At 38.2% G+C, this 10,023-nt stretch overlaps 1 protein-coding gene and 1 long non-coding RNA gene across 2 annotated transcripts in view; both read left to right on the top strand.

Annotated features, from left to right (window-relative positions):
- The window catches only part of LOC125502749 (dynein regulatory complex subunit 7-like), a 45,552-nt gene extending 35,655 nt beyond the window's left edge, over positions 1–9,897 (top strand). The window contains exon 3 of the mRNA XM_048661980.1: positions 9,509–9,897. Coding sequence (XP_048517937.1) covers positions 9,509–9,634 — 126 coding nt within the window. The 3' untranslated portion in view covers positions 9,635–9,897. The remainder of the gene's footprint in view (positions 1–9,508) is intronic.
- Positions 11–536, top strand: LOC125502757. The gene is made up of 2 exons (XR_007280513.1): positions 11–95; positions 151–536. It is a non-coding gene; the product is annotated as an uncharacterized LOC125502757 (long non-coding RNA).
- Positions 9,898–10,023: the final 126 nt, after the last annotated feature.

Raw genomic sequence — 10,023 nt, 5'->3', positions numbered from 1 at the left:
CCATCGGGAGTCGCCCACCAACCCTGAGGATGCAGGCCCCGAGGCAGTTGCAAGCGAAACGTTTGGTTTCAGTAAATTTGGTGGCTGTCGGCATAGTAGGTCCACGAATTCTATTTACTGTCCAATTTCGACCCACGTCCCTCTTTGCAGGCCTGCAGCAGCAGCCGCGGGTTGACCTCGCGCCTCCTGCGTGCGTGACGGCCCCCATCGCCCCTGGGGGGCCACGCGAAGCTAGAAGGGGTTCGGGCAGGGGGCGAAGGCCTCGCGGGGCCCGTCGGACCGCGACATCTGCACAACGCGTGAGGGTGACCCTCCCCCCCGTGCTCCGCCAACCCGCTCGCCCTTCTGGACGATCGTCTTGCAGGAAGTGACGGTTTATACAGGGTGTTTGTGAGGCAAATTGCGCGCAATATTTTCTTCTAGATGGTGCCGCAAAAGTGCCACTTTTGTTGTATTTTGGAGGAGTTTTTCAGGTCGTGGTAATTGCTTATGGAATGTTGTTTTGTCGGAATGGAATAGAAGCGGGGAAATGTTAATTGATTGATTATTGCCTTTGGGCACCGCACTGGTTTTCCTGCATGAAATCCTTGCAAGTTGGCTGATTTGCCGTTTGGAGTCCTTCCAGTGTCGTGCCCGAAGGGGCCTGGCACAACAAACGCATTAGATTTTAGTGAGTGACGCAGTTGTGCTGAGCCCTTCGGGCTAGGCGTGGGTAACTCGGTGAGTTATCAGGAGTTGGCGCAGTGATGCCGACCCAACGCACCGGCACAGTAACTGACCGGTACAGTTGCGTTCAGCAACAGGCTTCCCATTGGACTTTCAGCAGATTTCCGAAGATTTAAATCGATAGAGTGAAAACTTGATGAATCTTTGATAATTTTCCTTAAATCTCGGCGACGCTTGAAATTACCTGAATAATCATTAGCATCTTGTTAATCAAGCGTATCGAGAACTGCCTTTCCTAATTAGGCTAATTGGGATTTAGCAGGAAAATCCTAACCTTTAAAGAAGTAGAAACAAAAATACGATCCCAATAATCGCAAGATGCGAACACGTATGTACTTATTGGTTGTTCATTGAAGTTTGAATGGAGTACTTTTTTTGGAGTCAACTTCAACCAAAGTTAACAAAAGATGTTAGTTTTGTCGTGGGCTAAAGCCGCTGGGTTTCATTCAGCAATTTTCGGTTCTTGAATCTTTGTTTTGTGTTCGTTTAAGACTGTCTACCATTTACGTGACCAAACTAGGTGCAGTATTCAGTGTTCAAATGTAAAAAATGAAAAATGTGCGCTATGTGCAGTGGCGGCACCAGCTTTATTTTGCGGCTGAAAATTTTTGAGGGTGGGCAGGAGCAATTGACACTTTGAACTGTAAGAGTTCAAGAGAGAGAATGTGCAGAGTTAAGCGTACAGCGACTGATTGTTCAGTTTTACTATTCTGATATGATTGCCATGAAACTAAAGCCCATTTATGCTGATGTCATTATTTTTAACCCCAGCTGTTGTTTCTGCAGCCCTTTTCCGGTTCTTGTAGCCTTGAGTAACAAAACTCAAACTGCTGGTTCCACCTTGTTTGAAGAAAAATCTACAAGAGTAACAGAATACAGCATACAGTAGAATGCTTTTAATAGCGACATAAATAGTTGCGAATTAAAAAAAATCAGGCCCAATTCGACAACAATGATAGTGAACGTGAAAACATTCCGAGTTGTTCAGGAATTAAAAAGTAAATTAAGTCCTTAATATTAGAAATTATTTCCTAATCTAAATATTGGTCCTTGTTTCCTGATAGGACAAGAGCCAAATATTTTCATGTAGAGGTAAAGGAAGTCATTGGTTTGGCTCTATCGCTACATGAGCTTTCAAGAGAGCTGCTCTTAGAAAGTTTTTCTAAAAAACCGTAAGGTTCTGATCTGATGGAGTTTTAAGTCCAGTTATTATATCATGTATCCCCGGAACAGTGGCGGCGCCAGCTTTATTTTCCACTCGGACGAAAGCCGGCGGACAATTTTTCAAGATGGGCAAGAGATATTCATACTTTTAATTGTAAGAGTTGGATATAATGTATCTGTTTTACAAAATATTTTGTTTTCTTCTTTGGCCGGTTATTTTTATTTAACATAACGGGCTGTCCAATTCGAGGTTGGGAGAGTAAAACCTTGCTATTTGATATCTGACAAAGGAAAACTCCATTCGAAGCGTTTTCGTTTTAGTTGAAGGTTTGCCATTTTGGAATATGGATCGTGTAACTGTCGAAGAACGCGCAAAAAATTGAAAGTTTGTAATTAAGTTTAAGTACTTTTGTAAGCGTATATAATGAGTTTTGAAAATCCAATGGCCTGTACACCGCCAGATGTTAGAGACGCCGCAAATATTGTTACGCTTGATTTGATACCTGTGAAATCAAGGAAAGTCTACGAAAAAGCTTACCAAAAATTTTAAAACTACATGCGGGCACATACGGTATAAGTAATTACGGAAAATGTTCTGCTTGCTTATATGGGAGAGCTTTCTTCAAAAAACTTAAAGTCTTCGACATTATGGTCAGTATACTCGATGTTAAATGCTACATTGAATATAAAGAAAAATGTGGATATTTCCAAATTTATGAAATTACGAGCTTTTCTAAAAAAGCAAAATGTAGGATATTTGCCAAAAAAATCCCGAATATTAACACGAGATCAGTTTGAAAGATTTTTAGGGACAGCACCTGATCAACAATTCTTAATGCATAAGGTAGGTAATAGTGGAGACTCAATCATGGAGAAACATTTTACAAGTCACAAAATATTGTTTTCAACTTGAAACACCTGTGGTCTTGGGATGGTGTATGCATGTTGCATACTCTGCATGCCATTTGCGCTTCTTAAAAAGATCGTGTTTTACGTGTGACAACATCGCAAAAGTAGATAAGTAGGCCATTAAAACGATTATGAGACTGAACTTGTAACAAAGGTATAATTTACAAATTGTAAGTAAACTTGAAAATAGGATCAATAGTTGTTGATAAACCTACGTAATTCCTTAAAAAAGCATTTCGGTTATTTTTAAATAAAAATGCTAAAAAATATATAATGACAGTGGCAAGTTCAAAGTGTCACATTTACTTTGTTGCACACTGTGCGGCAAAGTCCGTGCGTAAAAGTAAAACAAATGAACGCTAAAGAAAAAAGCATTCGAATAAAAATTTTGGTTGGGCACTCACCCAACCTCGCCCACCTGTAGCGTCGCCACTGGCTCTGTACAAAATATAAATAACCGGCTTTATTCGAATGCCAAAGACTAGCTCCAATTGTCAATTTTGTTCAGAACACCTGCGACGTGGCACTATAAGTTTTAAAGAAAAAGAACCCAAAAACCTCCCGTCATGTTCGTCACTCAGACTACTTTTATGTGGTAACAAAAAGATGCACTACGTATTTAAAAGCATGTCACGTTTAAGCGATTCAAATGGCTTGAAGGCCCGGTACTTCGTGGAAATTCAAACAAAGTACTGGACAACCTATAAATCTGCCAGCAGCTATTTAAGGGGACATACGAAAGTACAAATTTCTAAATGTTGTCCTGCCCTTTTCATTGCTTTCGACTCCTCAAAGGTTGTCGAGTGGAAATATCAATAAATGGAATTTGTTCAGCCCAATTCAATTTTTTCAAAATTTATTTATTAAAACAAATTCAAGAATTCAATCATCGTTAACTATTTTCGTTGTGATGCTTTGTTTAGGGGAAGATAATGGAAGAAGGAAAAATCGGTCGAAATCCCGAATGCCGTTGGCTTTTTACCAGGATCATGCGAAATTTTCGCGCAAAAATTAAGATTAAACTTTTCCAGTTTTTCCTTTGTCCGAGTGTTCCATCTGAACAAACTAAAGGCTAAGGCGTTTGTTAGTTTCGGAAAAAAATTCCCAATCGTAAAAATTGGCCTGTGGCCGGTCGACCATTTTTATTATAAGTACTTACACCTGCGAACCAGTTGGGTTCACAAGAGCTGACGGGCCGGTATTATACTGTCGGTTCAGATTGAACCAATGGAAGCCAGAAAGCCTTCGATCTTCCCAGTTCGAAGAAGAAGAAGAAGAAGATTTCAACCGGGAGTTCGAAGCAGGTGAAGCGTTGTTCAACCCACGATCAATAAATTTTTAGCAACAGCAAATTGCAGATTTGATGCGGAAGGAGAGAACTTGACAACTCCGCACTTCTTGGAGATTCTGGATAAGCTTTAAAAAGTTAGATAATCACGCCAATTACAAATCCACAGAGAGAAGCAGAAACATATTTAATGAATCTCAAATTAGAACTCGAAAACCAATTGAGCGCTCAGTCGGTGTTCTAAAACGACGCTTTGCTGTACTTGCAGAAGAAATGCCTCAAGAATATATTAGTGCATCAATAGTGCTACGAGTAACAATCATAGAGAACAGTTTAGACCATATTTTATGAATTTAGTTTAGAACCAAGAAGAATCTGATTCAAATCAGTACAATGCGAATACAGGGTGGTTTTTTAGTGCGAGAGAGTCCATTTTATCCGTTGGTGTTGATTTTTCGAAAAATAGTTTTATATAAGAGTGGGTGACGCACAAAGTGTGCACACGAAATCACATTCACAGGGTAAATTCACAGTTAAAAAAATCGCTTTCACAGTTGTAACAGTGATTTTAAAATCACGATTTAGCTCATCTCTAGTTGATTGCGATATTGATTAATGTGGGTGATTGAATGTTCGTGTATTGATTCGATCCACATTTTGACGGGACATTTGTTGCTTCGACGGGAATAACGATAATTGAAAATTTTGTGCTGCCGCACTGACTGCAGGTTTGCAAAGTATTGAATTCTGTTCTTATTTTAGTCAAGTGAATGGAAAAAAGCCTTAAAGGAACATAATACAGAGATTCAAGAACCAAAAATTTCTGTATGAAACCCAGCGGCTTTAGGGCACGACAAAATTAGCATCTTTTAGCACGTTTGTAATCAATTGTCTTCTAAAGGTAACAAAATTTTTAAACTGCCACTTGGGCCGCCTTGGAAGAATCCGGGAGCCAAGAGCCAACCCAGTTAATTGCAGTCGGAAAAGACCCAAGGGTTTTTATGACACTTTTAGTACCTTTCTAATCGGCTGTTAATAAGTCTTAATAAATTAATTTTTACAATGCAATCCTAAAAAACAGCCTGTAGTCGGTCGTCCATTTTTACAATGCAAAACGCAAACCAGTTGGTTTCTTGCTTCCTGCGGTAAAGTAGTAGCTTCCTGTTGCAAATGCACTCATTTATAGAAGTGGAATAGTAGATAACAATAAATGAAGCAGGAGTCAAATATTGGTCGACTTTAATCAGCTAAGGGATTCATTGAACTGCGTTCGCTCGCTAAGAAGCTAACGCAAGTGGCAATTTTAATTTTTTGCAACCTTTAGAAGACACTCGATTGGGAACACCCACATTCTAAATATCGCGTTCTGAATTTGAAATGCTGACAGGTACCATTTTGTAAATAGCATTTAATTATAATTAATTATATGGGCAGCTAAGCTACCTGGTGTGGGTGAAGGTGGGATGGATATGGGTGAAGAAGGATATTATTTGGATGGGCTCTGTACGAAACAGATATAAATCAGCATGTGTCCGCTACAGTGAAAGAAACAAAGCTTTCAGGGTTTTGTGATCAGTCGGCTTCTTTTTCATTTGCAACAAATTAATCGTTTGATTCTTTTGTACTTCGCAGGTATTTCGTTTAAGTGAACAAAGACGTTCACCGGTAGATCCGACGTAAGTCACCATAATTTAACACGGCCGAAAACCTCCGTTTTGCTTAGGCTGATTGGGGTCTTAGATAAATAGTGAACAAGTCCATGCGGGTTTAGAAAACATTAGCTAATTTAGTTCAGATACAACTGACGTTATAAAAAATCAAAACCGAATTTCAATTTACTCAAACGGCTTCCCGCCAGCCGCCAATTGCAAGCGATTAAAGCGTCACATAATTTCCGATGAAAGCACAAGTCCAGTTGGAAGAAAATCGTTCTGTTAAAGCACTTAATCAAGTTCAACCCCCTTATCAAAGCGAGTGTCGCTGTGCTTTAAATTCGTCCCTGTTTTAAAGAATTATTGCCCTTTAAAGTTGCATTAACTGGGCCAGTCGGCAGCAACAAGTGTCAATAAAAATCAAATAATACATGGGGTAAAGCGTAGTTTGTAAAGATAGGTCATTAACTAGTCGCCCCAGTGGCGTTGCCCCGTTCGCAGAACAAATAATTGACTCATTTTTTTATATCACCTGGCTCGAGTGGAAAAATAATCGATCTTTGAATTGAAACTGTTTGGGGCAGTGTTTTTGAGGCACTTAAATATTGGACTGCGTCAAATCACAAGACACATTTAGAAAAACTAATTACTCTTTGAATTAAACCGCATTGGTGGCTGCAGTCAAACAAAATTCAGTTTTCTAAAATTTTTCCAAGAAAACCTAATTTTTATGCATTAATTGTCTTTAAATTAACTGTCTTTAAAAAAAGTGAACTTTCTAAACTAAAGCAAGTAGCAATTCGAAATTTTCAATCGTTAGAACACAATCGTTAGAAGACACTCGACTTTGAAGATGCTCAAAGTTTCGTGAAAATCTACCAAGATCTGATTTGTCTCAGCTCAGGTAAATATGGGTCTAATAATCGATGTATCTGCTTAATTGCGTTCTCTCCTTTAAAAGTTCGGATCTTTCGAACTAACTCAAGTTTGTAGGGTTTCTGGTGGAACATGCTTAACTTAAAAGACTGAAAGTTGACTTAAAAGTGAAATGTTGTAAATCGTTGTTCCACCTGTGGACGATGGATGGTAGACTCGACCGACACTGAAAGTTTAATTGCAATCACTCCAAATCCTGATTTTTCTCAGTTTGACACTCTTGGTCCAGTAATGAAAGTTTGTATTCAAAGAATTATCGTTAAAAAATTCAGATCTTCCACACTAAAGCAAGTAGCAATTTCCAATTTTTTTTATTGTTAGAGGATGCTTAACTAAAGACTCTAAAAGCTTCAGAAAAATCGGCCAACATCCAGCTCTACAAATATCCGTCGAAAATGGGAATTTTGACTCAACTGCACATAGGCACATAAGCCTAAGCATAAGAAACACTAGGGAAGTTTCATAAAAATCGCCCAAAATCATGATTTTTCCAAGCTCGGTAAAACTCGGTTTAATATTGAAAATTCCGACTCAACTGCATTCCCTCGTCAAAAAAATCGGCTTTTCCAAACTAGTTCAAGTGCAAATTCAAAATTCTCGTTATCGTTAGCAGACACTTGACCCGAAAGACTCTGGAAGCTTCATAAAATCACCCAAATTTCAGATTTTTGCGAGCTCGGTAATCGACTGGAGCTGACATCTAGCGCTTCTGCAGAACTGGTTGCTGAACTGATACAAACCGTTCTGGACAATATCCAGAACGGGCTAGGAATAGTGAGTCCCTATAAACCCGTAAAGCTGCGGGTCCCCTTGATACTTTTGTATCGCAACAAGTCGATTGTTGCGGCACATTTGTTGCCGTGCTGTGTTCACTAGGCGGCCAATTGCACGCTAATTTTGAATACGCAGCATTGTATCATGTATCTTATCAAAATCAAAATTATGCAACTTCTGTTGTGCATACAAAAATACTTATTAACGAGAGTAATTATTATAAGAGAAGAGTCCATGAAATGATACAGATTAAAAAACATAACAATGCTATGAATTTCAGATCGGATATCGACAATCTTAGCTCAATATATCATACATTAATTAAATGAAATAAACATAGAATATAAACTAACACCCGGTATATTGAGGAATTTTGCAAACCAAAAATAACATTCTCAGAATGCAAAGAAAAATAGCTGAAAGTAAAAGAAATCGATATAAACAGTATTTTATTCGCTTTGTGTCCAAAATGGACAAAATTAATACTCCAAATGTATGCCAAGGCTTAAAGCAGCAACAACGCTACAAGTGTAAGTAAAAATATTTAAGTATCTGAACAAAGATTCTAGTCTCTTACCAAATTTCATTGTCCTGACTAATTACCTGTTAGGCCTAATTGATTTTAGAATGTTTTAAAGTGTTGCAATTGTGATGTATTTTAATGTGTGATATGCTGAAGCTGTTGACCAACTGTGGTTGTTTTTTAAATTAATAAAATTTTTTTTTAACTATTTGTTATTTTGGAAAGACTGATGATGGCGGAAAAATACACCGAAACGTATTTTAATTGATAAATAGAGACACTAAATGACTGAAACCCAGGAATGAATTTTGATTTGGAATATTTTCAAAGTGAGAATCTTGCAATCAAAATCAAGCAACTAAATAAATTATTGACTCACGCGTTTGCTGAATTATTATTTAATTTGAGGCGTACAATCGTGCTCTATGAGCCCCTTTGAACACGTCGCGAAGCTCTTCCACCTCCTTGTCCTACTAAAACTATGCAGCAATTTAGGTGAATATTTAGTTCAGCGCCAACCGTGTTGGGTGTTTGTGAGCAGCAGATGAGACTTTCTATTTTCTGATCCTCGCTGCTTTCAACGAACGTAAATGCGGTTTTCTCTCCGTTTGCATTAGAAACTCGAAATTTTCTAGACAATGCGCGGGCCATAGACATTTCTATGGCATTGTATCTAATGCTACTCATTTCAGAAAAAAATGTTTTCGATATTGTGCTTAATTTTTCCAGAAATTGCAAGGGTTTGGCGGTATTTTGGCTCCTTCAACACTTCAAAGTTTATTTAATATTCTCCGCTAGAACGTAAACTGCTCTTGCTGCTGTTTTTTTTTCAAGATATACCAGATCTTGCACAACTTCGAGGCAAAAGCTCCAAATCAACTGTTGAATCAAACGAATTCTGTTTTTTGTCATCTTGTTATTTAGCGGTTCAATAATTAGAGTTTCTACTCAACTGCGTTCGCTCTTTAAAAAATGCGGATCAACCAAACTAGCGCAAGTTTCAACATTAAATTTGCATGCTCTTTAGAAAACTGTTGGCTCGAAAGGCTGTGGAAGTTTCATAAGAATCGCCCAGAAATTTGATGTTTGCAGGTTTGGTAAATATAAGTCTAATAATAATGGATTTATTGAACTGCGTTTACTCGTTTCAAAAATTGGATTCTTCCAGGATTTCCTCCTTCGGAGTGGGGCTTTTTCGCCACTAAATGAAAATAAACTCATGCAGTTTTTAGACAACAAGCTTTCATGCAAAATTATCGGTAATTTCGAAGCACTTGTGCAATTACCACCTATAACATCTGCAATATTAGTTCAATTTTCGGAAAAGTTGCATTTGCGGTTTTATGGCGATTTGGGAAATTCGACTTTCTTGTAAATCTAAAATTTAAAAAATCTAAGGGATCAAGATCAGGACTAGAAATTGGCCTCAATTGAAATAGCAACTTTTTCAATTGACTAGTGTCCACACATGCAACTTGACGGAATAATAAAGCGGCAGTCATTAAAAAATGTTTACATTAAAGTTTTTTTCTTTAGCCCAGACACTTCTATTCACCACAGACGACCATTCTGCGACAATCCGGCCACTCCTTCGAAATGGCCACAGCTTTGTGCTCTCTCTTACTTGGAGCTGGTTTCGATGTCTACATGGTGTCCGGGTAAGGCTCTTATTATTTTGCTCCATTATAATCAAATTGAGTGTTGTTGACTCGAACGATGTGAAGAATGTGATCAAAATCACCCGAAATTTGGATTTTTATTCTCGGTAAATATCGGTCTAATAATGAGTCTCTACTCAACTGCGGTCTTTCTTTTAGAAAGCCGAATCTTTCAAACCACCGCAGATTTACTACACATTGGCTAATATCAGTTTCAGAATGAAACTTTTTACAGAACAGCGTTCCACCCATAAAAAATTGCAACTTTCAAATGAAAACAACTAGCAATTGGACATTTTCACGATCTTTAGCAGACACTGGGCTCGCCAGGTGCTGAAATTTTCGACAAAATCACGCGAAAGTTGCGATTTTTACGAGATTGGTAAATATCGG

The sequence above is a fragment of the Dendroctonus ponderosae genome, unplaced genomic scaffold (assembly GCF_020466585.1).
Source record: "Dendroctonus ponderosae isolate FM_Combo_2020 unplaced genomic scaffold, Dpon_F_20191213v2 Dpon_F_20191213_10, whole genome shotgun sequence".
NCBI lineage: Eukaryota > Metazoa > Arthropoda > Insecta > Coleoptera > Curculionidae > Dendroctonus > Dendroctonus ponderosae.
The sequence above is the reverse complement of the archived record's forward strand: the minus strand, read 5'-3'. Positions and strand labels throughout refer to the sequence as shown.